The following is a 19,133-nucleotide window of genomic DNA, read 5'->3' as shown; positions in this document are numbered from 1 at the left end:
CTGACCCCCCTCGTGGTAACGGCCCATCTCCCATCTGGATGCCTCCATGTCACGGGTCTCATCTTTCTCGCTTCTGCATCCTCGGTGCCCACCGGGCCTGGCAAAGGGCAGGTGCGAGCCACGTGAGGGCAAAGAACTGAGATGGGGGAAGGGTGTCGCGAAGGCTGGGAGGAAGGGTCCCACGTCAGCCACTGTGACATCCTCAGGAACCTGGACGGTGAAGAGAAGGCTTCCCCACTGGCCTGCGGCGGGTGCCACGCCCTCATACACACCAGGGGCTGGGTCAGTCGCTGCCGGGGGAGGTAGAGAGACGAGAAGCCGGGTACTTCCATGTTAGCCGGTGATAACTTCGAACACTGGTCATTTTTAGGTGCATGCCTTCCGCCGTCTGCATGAAGTCCAGGTGCCCAGCCTCACTGTCTGCATTTTTAGGAGGGGAATCAGATTGGAGGTGCTGGGCGTCTTCCCCAAGGCACGGGTCAGTGGGGGGAGAATTCGGATGAGAACTCTCAGCAGCCGGGAAACTGCCCTTACCCGCTCTCCGTACACCGAAGCCGGAGCTGTTCCCTCCTTTCCACTCCCCTGGGGGGCTGGAGCTGGGCAGAAGGGACCCAGCTGGCAGAGGAGGAGCGGTCAGGGAGGCCGGGTGGGGGTGGGGACGGCTCCACCTGTTGCTGCTGCCGGAGCAGCAACGGCAGAGGGAGGACCGGCCCCTCCTTCACCGCCACCCCTTACAGTCTGCGTCCATTGTCACCACGGTCTCAGCGCTGCTCTATTTAAGGACCCTGCGTGCGGGCTCCAGGATCACATTTTCTTCCTGGGCCAGCTGAGCCCGGGGCAAGAAGAGACCGAGGATCCTCTCGTCCTCCGGAGTCGGCTCCCCAGAGACGCCTGAGTGGACACGCTGCTCCTGTAAGTCGCCTCCAGGGATCAGGGTGGGGAGGGACACCCCCAGGGAAGGAGACCCTCACTCCCCTTCGGGAAGTGGGCTGTGTGTGCCCACGTGCTGGGAAAGGAGGCTGGGGGATTTGAAGAGAGAAGGTAGACAGGTGCTTAGGCGGCACCCGGATTAAAACGGGAGGGGAGCCTAGAAATCTCTCTCCATCACACTGTTCTGTGTGGTCCTGGGTCCTCCGAGCTGAGCTTTCTGTGATGCAAAGCTGGGGGGCGAGGGGGGGGGGAGACCTCTGCGGGTACTCGGGAAGTGGGGCAGGGTGAGCTGGCAGGTCCAGCAGACCTAAGCAGTGCTGGCCGGGTCCTGCTTGGCAGACCTGGCGGGCAGGGAAGGAGAGCAAGCCCGCTGGGTGCACATCGCAGGGCCAGGAGGGCGCCCATCCAGCCTGGCAGGAAACTGAGGCCCAGACAGGGCAGGAGTGGTCTCAGTCCCCCCGTGGCAGGGTCAGAATTCCTGCCTCTCGGGAGCTGGTGGAGACACAGCGGAAAGGCTGGACCCTGCTCCCGCCCACAGGGCCCAGCACCAAGCCCCTGGGCACTCTCTTTCCCTCCTGGGGAAGGAAGGGGAGGGCCGCCTTGCCCCTGCTTCCCCCGGGGTTGCCTGTCAGAGGCCGAGGCTTCCGGGGAAGGTGGCCCCATGGCAGGACCTCCAGCCCAGGGCTTTGCACCCCCAGGAGAAGGCAAGAGGGGGCGGTTTTCTCACCTGGCCCTCGCCCTGCTGACCCTTCCCCGCCAGGCACCCACAGCTCTGGGAAGAGGGCAGGGCAGGCTGCGTTCTTGACGCTTAATCCCGAGCCTCAGTCAGTGCTTTAAAAAGAACCGATGGCTCATCTGCTAAAGCCGGGGGTCTGGTTTCGGGAGGCCCAGCAGGTCAGGGATGAGCGCCAGGCCCACCCGCTCTGCAAACTGGGACAAAGCATCCGGGGACGGGAGCCAGCCGCTGACGCCAGGGAACGTTAAGCCTCAGCAGCTGGGGCCAGGGCCACGGCGTCCCAAGAAAGCTGCGCCCGCCACCCACCCCCAACCTGGGGCGATACCCAGCAGCTCTCCTCTGGGCTGTCAGAAGGCAAGAGCAGAATCAGCACGGCAATTCTCTGGGTGCAGGCAGACCCTCTGCCTCGGGGGCAACCAGACGGGCACCCGAAGGGTGAATGTCCTGTTATGTCCAGCTGAGGCCATGGCATGAGGCCCTTGGTCCCAGCATGAGGCCCTCGGTCCCGGCTAACACCCGCAGAAATCCAGTCTCTCTTGGGTATTCATTCTTAGTGGACACCCCAAAGGAACAAACTTTTAGGAACTGGAAGGAGTCAATGAATGCCACCAAGAGTGACATTTGGCAGCCTGAGCCCTGGACACCCCACAACAGACCGAGAATCTCTGACGAGCCAGTGGGCCACCTGCCATGTCATGAACTTAGAGAAATGGTCACCTGGGTTCCCTGTTCACAGCCAGGCCAGCACACACACACACACACACACACACACACACACACACGCCCCTGGGCGGGCGGGGGGCACAGCCAGGGCAGAGCTGGGCCAAGTGGGAGCAGACAGGACAGGGCTGGAGTGTCACTCTCTTCTGCCTTTTTCTTCATGGTCAGGGTTTATATCAGGTCCAAGCCCAGTAGGGACCCTCCCCAGTCAGGGGCCTGCCACCCAGAGTTCCCACTTAGAGGAGGTGTCGCAGCCATTCCAAGGACTCCCCCCCGCCCCCGCCAAGCATCCTAGAGCTTCGTCTCAGAGGGGCCCTCAGAAACCCAGCGCTGACACCGAGGCCCACATCTGGGAGAGGACTCAGGACGAGAACCCAAAGCAGCTAGCTTGGGGGCTTCCCACCCTCCTCCCCTCCCTCTCCAGGACTCGCTCCCTGACCCCTGAGCCTCCTCCAGATCAGTCTGACCCAGCTCCACTGGGCATGACCTGGGGGCCCCGCTCTGAGCCTCGGGAACGCAAGGGGGGACACCCCCCTGTCGTGACCCCCTTACAAGAAGAAAGGCCGTGGGGCCCGCTGTGTGTCCTGCCTCAGCCACGGCCTGGCCCTGGGTAAGGTGCGTGGCATCGAGGTCAAGAAAGCTCAGCGCCGGGCAGACCTGGGTGCCGGTCATGGCCCCACCGCTGCGTGACCCTGGGCACGGCCTTCCCTCCCCGAGAGCCAAATGGGGTGATAATGGAGCTGTGTTGTCTGGAGGGTTGCAGGGGCCAGGGTAATGCGTTTGAAAGCTCCTAATGGGAGGCCTGGCACACAGTGAGCGCTCACTGTTGTGACTTTTAACTCATTCACAGCCTTGTCGAAGGGTCAAGGTGCACAGACATGAAATCATTAAATAGTGAGAGGAGGCATTTTTCGAATCAGAGCTAAATTTTGAAGTCCAGATACAAAGTACAAAAGGGCTCGGAGGAGGGAAAGTTCTAGGGGGCCTGCAGATTTTCAGCAGCACTTAGAAATGTAATGTTGATGTGTACCACTTACATAGTACCTACTGTGTCAGGTGCTCATCAAACCTTTCCAACCCCTGGGAGGTTGGTAGACCCATTTTATAGATGAGAAAACCAAGTCATTGAGTCTTGTCCAAGGTCACACACTTAACTGGAGTGCGAAGCTGGGATCACAGCTGGGGGTTGGACGCAGACTCTCCATGTCCAACCTGTGCGCTCACGTAAGCGTGCTCAGGCTGGGCTTTGAAGCATGAACAGAGTTGAGCAAGCCAGGAGGAGGAGAAGCTTCTCCAGGTGAGGAAAGCAGTACAGGCAAAGACACAGAGGTGGGACTGAGCATGGCAGATGCAGGAAGAGTAAGAGCAGCTGCCCACCTTGAGTCCTGGAACATCACCGAGATCAACCATCTGGGCAGCTGAGGCCCAGAGAAGGCAAGGCCTTGCCCCCGGTCACACAGCGAGCAAGGACAGGGTTGCAGCTAGAACCCGACCCCCAACCTGGGTCTCTGCTCACTCAGCTGGGGGAACACATGGGGTGGTGGATAAGCCAGGCTCAGAGCACAGAGCCCACCTCTGTCCCCTTGGGCAACTCCCTCTCCCTCTCAGGCCTCCATTCCCCTGTCTGCCCACCGGAGAGAGAACCCCCACCTCCTCAGCCCCCAAACCTCCCAGAGGTGCTGGGACCACATGGGGAAGGGACAGGCCGATGAAGGGGCCCTGTAACCTTGGCTTGGCAGGTGGTTGTTTCTGCAGCCATGACGCTGCCGCACAGCCTGGGGAATGCAGGGGAGCCCCAGCCCCGCCAGACCATGGAGGTCCACAGGCTGGAACACCGCCAGGAGGAGGAGCAGAAGGAGCAGCGGCAGCACAGCCTGCACATGGGGTCCTCGGTGCGCAGGCGGACCTTCCGCAGCAGGTGGGGGCATCGGGGACCCGACCCCGGCCACTGCCCTGTCCCTGGGGCCCCAGTCTGAGAGGGAGGCACCACCCTGTCCTCTGGATATTCCAGCCTGAAGGAGGAGGCACAGCCTGCTTTCTGAGACCCCAGTGTGAGGAGGGAGGCACAGCCGTGCCTGCTAGTCCCTGGGGCTGAGATAGATGGACCCGGCCCTAAACTTGGGGAGCCCCAGCCAGATGCCCAGCAAACCTGCAGGAGCCATAACCTCTCCTTTCCCGGGCAGCGAGGAAGAGTACCAGTTCAGCGCCGCAGACTACGCCCTCGCAGCCGCCTTGGCTCTGACGGCCTCCTCAGAGGTGTCTTGGTAAGTCAAGCGGCCATTCCAGAGAGCGCTGGGCTGAGAAGGGGCCACCCTGTCCAGTCCCCTTCCTGTGTGCGGGGCTCCCACACTGAGCTTAAAGAAGCTGCCAGAGTGACACATCTAGACTAAGGGGCTAGGTCAAGGTTAAAGCCCAGGGCTATCTGACCACAGAGCCCACCTCACCACCTTCTGGATGCATCCACAGGCAGTAGTGGGGGGCCATCCCCAAGAGGGGGGTGGGGTGGGGGGGTTCCACCTGCACCAGCTGGCCGGCCTCACACGGTGCAGGAGGGGGCTGGAGAGAGGAGGAGCGAGTAAACCAGCCTCAGGTTTCCAACGAGTCCCAAGACTGGAAAGGCCTTTTGGCGTGAGACTCGGGCGGCTGGATCGTGGGCTAGGAGGCCTGGGTCGAGGTCCTGGATGCTCTGAAGCAAGTCGCTGAGCCTCCGGTGTCTATCCTGCAAAATGGCAAGACTGACCCCCATCCACTTGGTTGCAGTGAAAACAAGAGGAACAATGGTTTGTGAAAGAGCCTTGCAAACCATTTGAGAGTAGTTATTATGCACCTGCCGAATGCAGGACCCATTCAGGGTATTTCTGGAGGCAAGAGAGAATAAAAGTTATTCTGTCCTCAAGAAGCTTAAAGTGCAGGTGGCAATGCTGGGGGTGGGCAATGGCTGGGATGCCCTCCCCTCCGGCCACCGACGCTAGTCCTCAGCCACTTGCATCCTCTGTCGCCACACAGGGAGGCCCAGCTGAGGCGCCGGACGTCCACGGTGGAGCTGGAGGAGCGAGGGCAGAAGCGGGTGCGCTTCGGCAATGACTTGGAGAGGACGGACATCGCCTTCCTGCGGACCCAGTGGTTGCTGCGCCAGAGACGGGATCGCAAGGCACTGAGACGGCGGGTAAGGGGCTGGGCTGCGGAGCCCCGGGGCCCTGAGACCTGGGGCCCATCGCGTGCCACCCACCTTACTCCACCCGCTTTGCAGACCCTGGCTGTCGACCAGGGTTTGAATCCCAGTGCCCCAGCCCCCAGCTGTATGACCTTAGGCAAGTAACGGATTCTTCCTGGGCCTCGGTTTTCTTATCTGCCAAATAGACGCATGTGGTTGAGCCAGCTCTCAGTGTCGAGGTGTGAATTAAATGAGATCGGGCTTGTAAAGTCACTTTCCCAGGGCCTGGGGCTCGGAGGACCCTCAGGAAATGCTGTTCGTGACAGACAGCAGGGATCTCCGTGCAGGAGAGCACCAGCTAACACCTACGTGGGCTTCCTCAGTGCCCGTGTTCTTCACATATCGACTCCTTGAATCCTCATTACAACCCCACGGAGGGGGCGCATATTACTATCTCCCCAATTTAATAAAGAGGAACCTGAGGACTTGTCTATGGTCTCACAGATAGTAGGTGGCAGAGTCGGCCTTGACCGCAGGCCTGTTGGTGCCAAAGCCTGCGTTCCACCCTCTGGGCCACGCTGCCTCTCGGATATGGCTGCAGGGGCTCCAGCCGACAGAGGCCTGACTCCGGAGCCTAGGTGTCAGGGAGCAAGGCGGCCACAAAGATGGGGGAGAGTGGCACCCTGGCTCAGAGGACTCACAGGCCTTCTCCTGCTTCCAGACCGAGGAGAAGGTTCGGGAGGCCAGAGAGCTGAGGGAGCTGTGCTCCGGCCGGGGGCCCTGGTTCTGGATCCCACTGCGCTCCCACGCCGTCTGGGAGCACACCACGGTCCTGCTGACCTGCACCGTCCAGGGCTCGCCCCCACCCCAGGTCACCTGGTAAGCCACTGGGGCGGGAGAGGGGGGTCCTTGCCTTGCTTGCCTCCTTGGTTACGTGAGTGTGAGTTCCTCATAGCCCAACGTCCCTCAGGGGCCCAGTCCTCCCCCAGGGGTTCCTGCAGCCCCCAGACCCTGAGCTCTGCCCACCTCCCAAAACAGAGCAGCAGCTGCTAGGGAGGCTCAGGAGAAGTTATTCTTAGCTGCCTCCCGGCCAGCTTGGGGCTAGAAGACGCCTGGGCCTCTGGGAGCCAGCCCTTGTAAAAATATGGTTCTGGTGTCATGGAAAGGCAGCTGCTCCCAGCTGGGTGTCTCCAGGGAAGGAGGATTAAGGGGGGGGGAGGGGAGCCAGGGCAGGGGGCAGGGGGCAGGGGAGCAGGGAGGAGGGCAGGGGCCCTCCGGCGAGAAGCAGCCCAGGCCTGGACTGGGAGCCCTGTGCTCCAGACCTGGCTCTCTGTCTCTCTGCCATCTCACTGTGTGGTCTCAACTGGATCTCTGAACCTCTCCAGTCCAGACTCAGGTTCCCTTTCTATAACACGGGTTGAATACCTCCTGCCCAGCCTGCCTCTGGTGAACATTTAATGCCACAACAACGTGAAGACTCTCAGAATGTGGAAGGTGCTGGAAAAGCAGGAGCTGTCTTTCCTGGAGAGGTGGCAGGTATCTCCAGAACAAGCATCGTGGAAACTGGGGGTGGCCGTGGCCATGCCCGGGGCCCCAGCTCTACCACGGAGGGAGGCGTGTCGTTCACACAGCTGATCCCGCAGTTTTCTGCGTTCCCCTGGGTCTAGGGCCCGCTGTCAGCCATGCTGGGAGCTGAGGACGGGATTTCAACCAATTCTTTACAAAAAGCATAATCTGTCCCAGGCGCTGTGGTATAGAAGTGACCCAGATACAGTCTTGCCTCCAGGAACTCTCCGCCCAGAAGTGAAATGTCGACATAGAAGTGTATTCATGGGTGGCAATTGGGGTAAAAGAGTGGAGGTGAAGTGGAGGAAGTAGCTGCCCTCACCTGGAAAATCCAGGAAGGCTTCTCAGAGGACATAACATACAAGCCAGATCTTGAAGGAAAACAGACCGTGGTCTAGTAGAGGAGAGAAGATAAGCACACGAAAACCAAGATCACAAAGGAAAAAGCAACAGCTTGTACTTGAACCCACTTTTCAATGACCCAGCACTTTTCTCTCATTTGATCCTTGGGGCCACCAGGAGGTAGGGACTATTATCCCCATTTCATAGGTGAAGATAGCAAGGCCCAGAGAGGCAGGGTGACCTGTCAAAGGTCACACAGCCAGCGTGAGTCAGGATTCAAACAGGTCTTTTGCCGCCCAGCCCATATCTCCTTCCACTGGCCTAGAGAGGAGGAAAGTCCCAATTCTAGTTCTTTTTTTCCCTTAAAGCACACCTAATGTTTCAGAAGTCAGAGAAATAGAAAGCACCTAGGCCAGGAGCAATCGAGAAGGCGTCTGGAGGGTGTTAACACTGGAACTGGCCATTGCCAGGCGACATTCACTCAAAAGAGCGAGCCAGGCACCACGCTGGGCACTGGGGCTTTGTGGGAGCCAGGGCGGTCCCTGCCTGCGAGTTTCTGTTTTGCTGGAGGACTGCCCCCGCCAGCTGGGCCCGGCAAAGCACGGGTCAGCCCCTCAGCTGTCCCGGCTGGCAGCCACCCCCTGCCCTGCCCTGGCACTGAGGGCCACACCAAAGCATTCTCTGGGACCCGTGCAGCCAGGGGGGCTCGTTTCCACCCCTGCCGGCAATGTTGTCACAACAGGGCGAGGTTGCCACAACAGAGCATTCCAGCCTGTGGCTCGGCATTGGGGCTGGTTTTCCACCATTAATCACCTCCGGCAGGGACACACATGCCCTGGGATTGGCCTCCGGACCTCTGTCCAGGCCCCAGGTCCGGAGGAAGACCCTGGCCCACCGGTCTCGGGGGCAAGTCCATTTATCCAGCAATTGCTGAGTGCTCCCCGGATGCAGGGGCAACGGAAGGGCAGGGTGGGCAAGGCCCACATCTTGCCGTGTCCCTGCTCCTGAAGTAGACCCTGGACACGATCCTTTCTGAGGTCAGAATCAGTCTCCTGGGCCAAGCAGACTTAAAAATTAAAACCTAACACCAAAGTATGGACGGGAAAGGGAAAATGAGACAAATAGTAAAAATCTCACTCTTTTGTGTGGACCTCTCTGAGCCAGGCTCTGGGCTGTGTGTTCCAGCCCCAGCTCTCTCGTGTGTTACTGTTTTACAATGGACCACCGTGGAGGGTCATCAGCACAGCCCGTGCCAAGGGGGCCCACTGTTCCGGCAGGAGAAGCCCAGAGAGAGGGCGAGATGAGCTCGGAGGCCTCTGGCTGTCCCGGTCATTCCCGGAGTCGTAATCTCTGCTTTTTCTAGGAAAGGCAGAGGCTGGCCAGGCTGAGGTGTCTGGAATGTTTGTGATAGGTAGCGGGGTGGGGCACCTGACCTTGGCCCCCAAGCCTGGGAGAGGTGGAGAGACTGGGCCTTCAGTGTAGGCACCGCCTTCCCTATACAAGACCTAGCTGGGATTCTTTAAGAAGAGGGAGCAGCCTGGGGTTTATGTGGTGGGGCGTGAGCGTGGCGCTGTTTGGTTGCCATGGAGACAAACAAGACATGGGGTTGGGGAGCCGGGTCCACGGAAGGCAACGCACTGAGGCCAGGGTGCCCTCTCTCGGCCGAGCCTCCTCCCCACCCTCAGCCACCACCGGGGCAGACAGCCCATACACCGGCCGGCCTCATGGACTCAGAGGCCCAGGGAGGGGCACTGACTTGCCCGAGGTCACCCAGCGATAGGTGTTATGGCCATGCAACAGTCACAGACTTTCACTGACCAGCCCTGACTCCTCAGGCTCCAGACCCCCCTCAACAGACGGTGGAAGATGGAAGAGGCAAGCCTGCCTCACCGTCCGGTGCCCACAGGAGAGAGGACAGGTCTCCAGTGGCCACAGGAAACAGCAATGGTGTCCAGGAGCAGAGGGGTGATCTGCTCAGCCAGCCTTGGGAATCACCTGAGAGTCTAAAAAGTACTGATGCCCGGGTCCCACCTCCAAAGATTGTGATTTTTAATTCTGCAATGCAACCTGGGCAGGGAGACCTTTTGCAATGGCTTAAACAAGAGGATTTATGCTTCTCTCATGTAAGTGTCTTTGCAGACAGGGCGGGCTGCGGCTGCAGCACTGCTCACAGGCGGTTACCCGGGGACTCAGGCCTGGTCCCCCGTGTGCGATGGCAGTGCTCACGGCCACAGTCCGCCTCCTGACGGAAGGAAAGATGACGTAAAGGGGGTGGAAGGGACCACGCGAGGCTTTTCTTACTTCCTGTTGACCACACCCAGTCACGTGGCCACACCTAGCAGAACACAGCCCGAGTGCTAAAGCTTTTAGTGGCGCGGGGATACATTCTGTTCCTTTAGAATAAGAGAAGAATGCCTGTTGGAGAATAATGAGCAGTTTCTGATGCAAACTCCCAAAGACGTGTGTTTAAAATCTGGCTGTGGAGATTTTTAAAGCTTCCTCTGGTGATTTTAACAAGAGCCAGGATAAAGAACCTCTGTCCTGAGGGGTCGACAGGGAGGTAGGGATGGGAGTACCCTCCTTGGTAACCCACCTCAGAGGAGGGAATATCTGGGCCTTGGTCCCTGGAGGCCCCCCGACATGGAGAGGAGCGGCCGCCCCTAAATATAGTCTCCCTCTTCTCTGCCTCCCAGAAGGGAATGGACTCCGGAGCATCTATAGTGTTCAGGCCGCTGGAGAAAAGCTTTGCACGTCTTACCACGTTTAATTGGCACGACAACCTTACAGGGTTGGTGCTATTCTCACTCCCATTTCACAGATGAGAACAAACGGGGTTCAGAGCGGTGAACGCGCTGCCCTGGGCCACACGGGCGAGGATGCAGCGCAGAGCTGAGGTCGGAATCAGGTCGAGAGGCTCTGAGTCCTTCCTGCTCGGAAGCACACTGCCTGCCACAGGTCACCGTGTCTCCACAGGTACAAAAACGACACGCGAATCGATCCTCGCCTCTTCCCTGTTGGAAAGTACCGAATCACCAACAACTACGGGCTGCTGACCCTGGAGATCAGGAGGTGAGGCTGTGAGCCCCGAGACACCGCTGACCCCCAGGCCCCGGCACCCCTGAAGCCAGAGAAAGATTCCCAACCCTTCCTCTGAGCTGTTGCCCAAGTGTCTGGGGTGCTGTTTAAAATGTGAGAAAGACCCTCCTCTCACCCCAAGAGACCCAGATTAAGTGGGGCCCGGGAATCGATATGTGACACATGCCCCCGTGGGAGTGTGTCCCCAGTGAGAAATGTGGACCCGGAGCCCAGGAGCAAGGACTGAATGCTGAGCTAGGCAAGTTGGGGGAGCTCTTTGCTGGGGGAGAAAAACAAATCCTTACACACACATGCACACACACACACGTGCATGCACTCACATCCACACGCACGTGCAAGGGGAAGCAGTGGGAAGGGAAAGTTAGACGGGCCTTTCAGGGGATGGCGAGCCTCAAGCTTGGTTTTGCAGGAAGAGGCCTCCTCCCACAGGGAGGGAGGCAGGGAAGCACAGTCCCAACGTATGCGTAACTCAGGGGCTGCGTTCCTCCCGGTGCCGAGCCCCGTGCTGGCGCTCTACAGGCTCGGCCAGCAATGCCTGCCCCTGTCCACACAGGGAGGTGTTGTTGTTGTTGCAGGTGAGGAAACGGGGGCTGTGAAAGGTCAAGGGCTGCATAGCTTTTACAGGGCAGGGCCTGGGTTGGAGCGAGTTCTCTCCATCTGGGTTCTTCCCCGTACGCCAAACCCTCCCCTTCAGCCAGCTCGGGCTTTAGAGACACAAATATGCTCAGGACATTGACCCTGCCCTCCGGAAGCAATGTAGGGATACGTGCACGTAAGCATCTGACCACGCACGCAATGCTACAGAGGGAGGGGTCCCGTGGGCTGTGCCGTTGGGGAAGGCACGCAGGTCTGGGGGGTGGGGGAGGAAGTGCTTGCAGAGCAGGTGGGACTGACCCTTAAAACAAGAGGGACCCCTGTCCTGAGCAGCCGGGGTATGAGAGGGGGCACCGAGGGGCCTCTCTGCTTGCTGATGGGAGCCAGGTGCGCCACAGCCTGCCAAGTACTGTCTCCGTCACTAAGGTCACTGGAAACAGGACAGGTGCGGCCTGGGTGGTGGGGAGACCTGGGCCTGAGACTGAGAAAACCCGGGCGTCTGGCCCAGCTCTGGCGCAGACTGGCAGCGTGTCTCCAGCAAGCCCGTGCCCTGCGCCTGCTCCAGGCTTCTGTCCCGGAGGTGCTGATGGGGCAGGAAGGAGGCCATGCCTCGGAGAGGGCTTGCCACCTCAGAGCTGGGCTGAATTCTGGTTGCTGTGTGACTCTGGGCAGGGCGCTTAACCTCTCTAATTCTACACTCAGTAATAACAACCCTGCTTTCAAAGTACCCTCCCCTGAGGTGGGTTAGGCTGATGGTGCACCCCAGTTTTCCGGAGGTGGGCACTGAGGCATGGAGAGGGGTGGGGTCAACCGGAAGGCAACAGCTTTTCAGAAGGGGAGCCCGAGCCAGGGCCTGAAGTCTCCCCGCTGAGACCCTCCCGTTAATCCCCGCCCTCCCCACCCCCAGATGAGGACTTGGGTTCCCCGTGGAGCCCAATGGTCTTGAGGGGCCTTCTCCCTCTCTCCTTCCAGATGCACCAGGGAGGACTCAGCCACCTACACGGTGAAGGTGAAGAACGCTTTTGGCCAGGCCTCCTCCTACGCCAAAGTCCTCGTCCGCAGTAAGTCCTCCCGCCCCGTCCCGTCCCCGACAGACTGGGCCGGTCCACAGCACACCCAGGATGAGCAGGACGGGAGTCTGTGGCCAGATGGAGGAAGGGCCCTGGCGCAGGGGTAATTTGGCCTGGGACCAGGCGACCAGGGCAGCCACGGAGACGTTCCCTTCCCCGGGGCCTTTGAAGCAAGTGGGAGTCTCTGCCTCGGGCTGCACCACCTGCACAGCCGTCTCCGAGGAGTGTGCCAGTCCTGTCGGGTCGGGCTGGGGTCCCGATCCAGCTCAGGTCCTCTGGGAGGGTGGTCTGGCCCTGCCAGTCCCCCTGAGGGGTCCTCTCGGGCAAAAGCCGAGCCCTACGAACTCCCCTCTTGACCCCCACTGCCCCATTTGGGTTCTGATGCTATTTCCCAGTCGTACCTCTGAAGGTTACCCCAAGGGCATCGGCAATCACAGCGCAAGGCTGGGGAGATGCTCAGGAGTTAGGCAGGCCCCAGCTCTTGGGCTGGCTCTGCTGCCCAGGGGCTGTGCAAGCCAGGGCAGGCGGCTTCTCGTCGCAGCCTCTTCGTCTGCCAAGGGAACTCTTACCGCCTCCCCCAGACTCCCGTGTAGATTAAATTAAGTGGAATAGGCCAGGTGCAGCTCTATTAGAGTCTCCCTCCCCGACCCCGTGACCAGAACAGAGCACAGTCCAGGAGGCCACACCTCCGGGCCCGGGACAATGACCTCAGCGACCCTGAGAAAGAAACAGCATGTGCCCAGAGTCAAGCCCAAGGTCAGGCATCAGGGCCCTGTCCCCTCGGTCGGCCCACCCTTCCCCTCACTTCCTGCAGATCTTGGCCCCTCATCAAGCCCAGCAGCTTTGAATCCATCGGCCCCCAGACCCCAGCCAGGTTCTCACCAACACCGCCCACTCGCTGCCACCACTACCCCGCCCCGCTCTCATCTCCGTGGCCTCTGTGGTGGCCCCAGTGGGGGGCCTTGGGCTGGGAGGCTGGAGCTCTGCATTCTAATGCTGAGTCTTCCACCGACTTTGTGTGACCTTGAACAGCCTCCCAGGCCTCCTTCCAGGGACCAATGTCACACGGTGGCTTCAGGCTAGTTAGGTGATGATACCTCGGTCTGCTCATCCTTATGAGAGGACTACAAAGGCACCAACAGACAGGCCTATTGTGAGATTAAACCATTTAACAAGAGGCACGTGGCACTTGCTATGTGAACAAAAGCATCCGTGCTCTTCTCTGGTGTTCTGTGCCAGCGTCTCCTTGGACTTCACCCTTACGCCCCCAGACGGCTCCCTTGGCGCTGCCCCTTCCCCTGACCGCCCCCCCCAGGAACCCCAGCCCGACCGGGCTCTGCCTCTCTGAAGACTGTGTGACCCTGGCGGTGAGCTGGGCGGAGGAAGGAAACCCCCGTTTACTGAGCACCGACTGTGTCAGGCTCTGGCCGAGCGAGGGCTCTGCTCCTGTGAATTCAGTTGTTCAGAGCCCCACCGCCTCCGGGTAGGAGTCAGGGCCCCCGTTTTACCGAGGTAGGAACTGGGGCGCAGAGGAGTGAAGGAGCTTCCCCAAAGCCCAAGGGGAGCAACTCACAGAGCAGGACTCACACCCACACCCACGGGCCACGCCGCCCAAAGGTCTAGCAGGAACGTGGGTCTGGACCTTCTCAAGCGCCGTGTGCTCTGGATTTTCAGCTTACCTGGGGAAGGAGGCTGGCTTCGACTCAGAGATCTTCAAGAGTAAGGAGCCTGGGGGGAGGGACGGGCCTTCGGGGGGAGGGTGTCTGGGACTTCTCATCGGGCCCCCCCATAGCCCCCCTTTGCATCTAGCCATCCATGGCCCACCAAGAATGTCCACGTGGGGCTGCCCCGGAGCTGCTAACGTCTGCAGACTGGTTCCCGGGGGGCCCCAAGGCAGCTGCTAAGTTGTCCGGTGGCCGAAACTGAGTGAAAAAGGCAAAGACACATGGATGTGACTCTGGGTGGTTACTATTTCGGCTCATCTGGTCCCACAGAGATAAACCTCTTCCCCACCCCCACCCCCACCCCCAGGACCAGGCCCCTCTCCTTGGTAAGACCACTCCAGGAACTGGGACTCCTGACCCCGAGGAGTGAAGATACCCCAGAAGGGTCCTTGCTCCCACCCAAGGCGCAGGCTGGCCTGCAGGCCTCAGAAGCCTGAATGTCTCTTCCCACCCAGGACTGATGTTCGGCCCCAGCGCGGACTTCGCATCGGTACTGAAACCGGTCTTTGCCCGGGAGAAGGAACCCTTCTCCCTGACCTGCTTGTTTTCTGAAGACGTATTAGACGCCGAGCAGAACATTCAGTGGTTCCGAGACGGTGAGGACCCCCAGGCCTGGTCCCCAGCCTTCGGAGGCAGAGGAGGAAGGGAGGACTAGAGCCCTGGCTCCACCCCCAGCCCTGGGACCCCCGGGGGACAGAGAAACTCAGTGATGCCCCTCCCCCAGGTAGCACGAGCTGGGTTGTGGGTGCTGAAGAGGCAGCAGGGGTGCTAGGGAGGGAGAGGCTCGGAGGTGCGTGAGCTCCACAAGGGGCTCCTGGTCTGGGAGGAGGGGGGAAGCCGAAGCACAGTCACGGCTGCTGCCTGCTGAAAACCTGCCAGGCCCAGGCGCTGTCGCAGCCCTTCACACCGATAGGACCCTCGTCGGGGCCCAGAGAGCGAGTAAGGCGCCCCGAGCCATCACGGGAACAGAGGCTGCGGCCGCGGCCGGGAGGCAGGGCGGCACGAGGAGTGTCGTGTCGGGGCAGGTTGTGACAGCGGCACAGGGCTTTTCCCACTCAAGGTGTGGGTGCCGGGAAATAATTACCACCCGAGAGCTGGAAGCCCCCGGGCGTGTCACAGGCGAGGCTGGAGAAGCCTGGTCAGATAAGGCAGGAAGAGGCGTCCCAGCCAGGGGGAGAAGGACGGCTGGGCCTCCTTCCTGCCCCATCCGTGACCAGGACAGCAGCCAAAGGACGAGGAGAACAGCCCCCGCCCCCAGCTCCCGCAGCTCTGAGCCCAGGGAGGCCGCACCTGCCAGACGGGGGCGGAGGTGCGGGGAGGCGCCAGGAGGAGCCCCGAGGAACAGCTGCAGTAGCAAGTCTGGACGTTTTCCCGACCCGTAGATCTTCCAGAATAGAGGTGCTGAGAGGAGGGAGGGGCCTCAAGTGGGACAAGGAGCAGGACAGCCTGACAGTGTGGTGGTCTCGGAGGAAAGACCCTGCCCGGGTCCCAGAGCCCCTTCCCTGAGGCCCATTCTTCTCACTAGGGCCCCACCCTCTGAGTCCCCACTCTCCTCACTGGCCACTAGCCCTCCCAATGAGCCGTCTCCCTGCTCCTCGCTGACGCCCCAGTTGTCTCGATGAGCCCCACCCTTTTCTGAGCCCCGTCAACAAGCCCTCACTCCCCCCATTCAGTTCACCACCCCCTCACTGAGCTCCCACACCCTTTCTGGGACCCCAGCCCCTTCAGCCAGTCCCAGCCCGCCCACAGAGCCCCTAACCCTGGCGCAGGGCCCCGCCCCTTGTTTCCACTTCCTCACAAACCTCCAGCTGCTTGCTGAGCCACCCAACGGTTTCCCTGAATCCTCAGTCCCCTGGTCGAGCTCCCAGCCCCTTCCCTGGGCCCTGCCTCAACACAGCCCCTGCCCCGCCCCCCCAAGCCAGCTGGAGAGTTCAGCGGCCACCACCCCCATTCCTGACTCCCCAGCTGAGCCTCAGGTCATGGCCACGCCAGCCCCAGCCCTGCCTAGACAACCTCCCACCCCCTCCCCCACCCCAGAGCATCTGCAGGTTCCCAGGTGAGGCCAGGATGGCCCACGAGCTCACGTTGGACCCCTCTCCTCCTCAGGGAGGCTGGTGAGGTCCTCAGATCGCCAGCAGACCCTCTACGCAGACCGCCAGGCGTCCCTGAAGGTGTTCTGCGCCCACAAGGAGGACGAGGGGCTCTACACAGTCCGGGTGGCTTCGCCCTCCGGGCCCCGGGAGCAGAGCACCTATGTGTTTGTGAGAGGTGAGGGGGGCTGGAGCCCAGAGACCGGGGCTCTGCCCTTGCCTGACTTTCTGTGGGACCTGGAGCAATCCCCTGCCCCTTGGGGCCGCAGTTTCCCCACTGTGAATGTGCTATTGGGTTACAGTCGCTCTAAGGATCCCTGCAGCTTTCTGTGACCCTCCAGAGAACACAGCCCACAGCCTCAGGCTTGGTGGAGACTGGGAGGAAGGGCTGAGCACGTGCTGGGGTGATTCTGGTCCCTGGCCCATTTCTGCCTCAGGCTTTGTCCCCTCACTGGTGATGTCACTTTTTCTCTGTGAGACTCATTTTCCCATCTGCAAAGTGGAGCGTTGCTCTGAGGCCCCTAGACTAATGGTACTCCTGCCACCCCAGATGCCATTGCTTAAAAAGAGGAAGCCATTATTCAGGCCCTGGTCTCCAATGCCCTGGATGCCCTGGATGCTTAACGAGAAGAGGATGCCGGGTGGCAGTGGGAGGGAGCAGTCACTCAGGGGACATGGACCAGAGGAAGCTTCCTGCCCGCATCCCCACCCTGGGTTTCAGACGCTGCAGCGGAGAAGCCTGGGGCCCCAGGCTCCCCTCTGAATGTCCTGTGCCTGGATGTGAAGAGAGACAGCCTCATCCTGGCCTGGACCCCGCCCAGTGACACTCGGGGCAGCCCCATCACCGGCTACTCTGTCGAGCTGTGAGTCAGCCCCTTGAGCGGCAGAATCCCTGGGAAGGTAGCCCTCTGCCTGGTTGTGGGGCCACAGGAAAGAGGGAGCCCCGTGCCCAGCCTCGGAACCGGGCAGGAGGCCAGCTGCGCTGTGCACTCGAGGGCGATAAGAGGTGTTTGCCGAGACGGCTGGAGTCCCACAGCTGGCGTCGGGCCCTGCCCTCTGGAATGCGTACAGTGGGAGCGGACGCTGGGAAGGGCAAACTCTCAGCTCGAAACCTGAGCACATGTGCATTTGTTGGCTCATTTCCTCCCTGAGTGACAGACAGGCACCCGTAGCTGTGACCCCAGAGGGAGCGGCACGCCAGGCAGGGGAGGGCCCGGTCACCCCGCCTGCCTGGGTGCCGCCAGCTCAGAGGTCCAAGCTCGAGGCAGCTCACAACCCTGTCACCGACGGGCTGGAGGACTGTGTACCTGCAGCCCCCCGCCCCATTGCATTGCGTCCTCCCAACGAGCCCATCTAAGGGCCAGGGGGACTCCGCAGTGCCTCACTCTACAGATGAGGAAACCGGGGTACGTGGGTGATGCCTCACTCGGCTCATTAGGGGTGGAGGCAGGATGTGAGCCCACACGTGACCACCGCCCCTTCCCGCCAGTCGCGTGTGCCGTGATATGACCTGAGGACAGTGGCACCCAGAGGGCTCGGAGAGCCCAGACTCCGAGGGTCACTCTGGAACGCACGCCACCTCAGGCAGTGGACAGCCCTCTGGTGCAACCCGAACTCCGCCACACCCGCACGCGCTGTAGGATCCTGGGCAAGCCGTCTCGCTCCCCGAGCTGCGGGGCCCCGGTTGTAGGGTGCAGGCGACCAGGCCTGGCTCCAGGGACTGCTGGGATTAAGTGAGACGATGCGTGTGAAGGGCCCAGCACGGCTCCAGGCACACAGGACTCTCCATGAAAGGCGTGGAAAGTTCCACCACGGGAGCGGGACGATGGCCCCCAACCTCCTGGGGCCTGAGGTTGGAGCCAGGCTTTTAAATGGAGAGCATGACTTTAACTAGCCAAGGCCAGCGGGGCGGGCAGCCCGGGACAGGGAAGGGGCCCCGGTGGAGGCTCAGACCGGGGAGGCCTGAGTCACGGGCAGGGGCTAACGCCGGGCCGTCTCTCGCACAGGTGCCAGGGCGAGTCTGGGCAATGGGTGCCCTGCCACGAGGCCCCCGGCGGGACCTGTCGGTGCCCGATCCAAGGCCTCGTCGAAGGCCGGAGCTATCGGTTCCGGGTGAGAGCCGTCAACAAGGCAGGCAGCGGCCTCCCCTCCAAGGCCTCAGAGCCGGTTGTCGTGGGTGACCCTGATGAAGCCCGGAGAAAGACAGGTGTGTCCGAGGGCCCTGAACGGACATTCCAGAGCATCACTCAGGGCGTGCTCAGGACTGACCGCACAGGAGACAGGTGGCGCAGCCCCCATCCCAAGCTCTGTCCCAAGGGGGGATACACAGCCCAGCCCTCAGGACCCCCTAGTCCGACGGAGGAGACACAGCCTCAGGAACCTCTGGTCTGTTGGAGGAAGCACACTGCCGTCCTTGGGAGCCCCTGGCCTGGGCGGGGAGGTAGAGCTGGTCTTGTGGAAGAATCACAAACCTGTGCACAGGAGACGCTGCGCTGAGGGAGGACCACAGCACCTTCTACAGATGCCCTTAATCAGAAGGAGGAAAACAGCCCCCTGACTCAGGAACCCCCAGCTGGGGGGGAGGGAGAGATAGGAAGACACAGCCCTCAGCCCCCAGGAGTCAACCCTAGGTCTGCTGCCCGCCCCGCTGCACCCTGGGAAGCTGAGCCCAAGCATATCACTTCTCCTCTCTGTCCTCATCTGTCCCAAGAGGACAGAGCATCGCTCAAGGTCCGCAGCAGCAGTGCCCCAACCTGGGAGCCCTGAGAATGCTGGGGCCTGCCTGAGGTCACGCCATGAGGGGCTGCAAGGCCAAGGCCAGGAACAGGGGGAGGAATCAGCACCCAGCACAGGGCAGGTCCTGCCTTGACCCTCCTGGCCCGGCCCCCACATACCCTATACTGCTACTCCTTCGCCAACTTGCTCCATTCTCCACCCTAGAGATCCCCTTTGGTCTGGGAAACAAGATTGTGGTCAGCGCGGATGATTTTGAAGGTATGTGTGAACCTCCTGACACTTTGCCCCAAGACTCTGGGCCGCTTTATGGTTCTGGAAACTCCAGTACACAAACATTAGGCAAAGACACGGAAGCTGTCCACGTACAGGTGTGGG

The 19,133-nt window shown here is 61.0% G+C and overlaps 1 protein-coding gene across 1 annotated transcript in view; it reads left to right on the top strand.

Moving 5' to 3' along the window:
• The first annotated feature begins 737 nt into the window (after positions 1 to 737).
• Positions 738 to 19,133, top strand: part of MYOM3 (myomesin 3) — a 48,942-nt gene continuing 30,546 nt past the window's right edge. Inside the window, exons 1-13 of the mRNA XM_045859745.1 lie at positions 738 to 912; positions 4,126 to 4,304; positions 4,570 to 4,650; positions 5,393 to 5,552; positions 6,262 to 6,419; positions 10,422 to 10,517; positions 12,111 to 12,199; positions 13,883 to 13,927; positions 14,388 to 14,528; positions 16,039 to 16,200; positions 16,744 to 16,885; positions 18,029 to 18,228; positions 18,963 to 19,016. Coding sequence (XP_045715701.1) covers positions 4,144 to 4,304; positions 4,570 to 4,650; positions 5,393 to 5,552; positions 6,262 to 6,419; positions 10,422 to 10,517; positions 12,111 to 12,199; positions 13,883 to 13,927; positions 14,388 to 14,528; positions 16,039 to 16,200; positions 16,744 to 16,885; positions 18,029 to 18,228; positions 18,963 to 19,016 — 1,489 coding nt within the window. The 5' untranslated portion in view covers positions 738 to 912; positions 4,126 to 4,143. The remainder of the gene's footprint in view (positions 913 to 4,125; positions 4,305 to 4,569; positions 4,651 to 5,392; positions 5,553 to 6,261; positions 6,420 to 10,421; positions 10,518 to 12,110; positions 12,200 to 13,882; positions 13,928 to 14,387; positions 14,529 to 16,038; positions 16,201 to 16,743; positions 16,886 to 18,028; positions 18,229 to 18,962; positions 19,017 to 19,133) is intronic.

Source organism: Phyllostomus hastatus, unplaced genomic scaffold, assembly GCF_019186645.2.
Source record: "Phyllostomus hastatus isolate PE091 unplaced genomic scaffold, TTU_PhHast_1.1 phas_scaffold_182, whole genome shotgun sequence".
In the NCBI taxonomy this organism is placed as follows: Eukaryota; Metazoa; Chordata; class Mammalia; order Chiroptera; family Phyllostomidae; genus Phyllostomus; species Phyllostomus hastatus.
The sequence above is the reverse complement of the archived record's forward strand: the minus strand, read 5'-3'. Positions and strand labels throughout refer to the sequence as shown.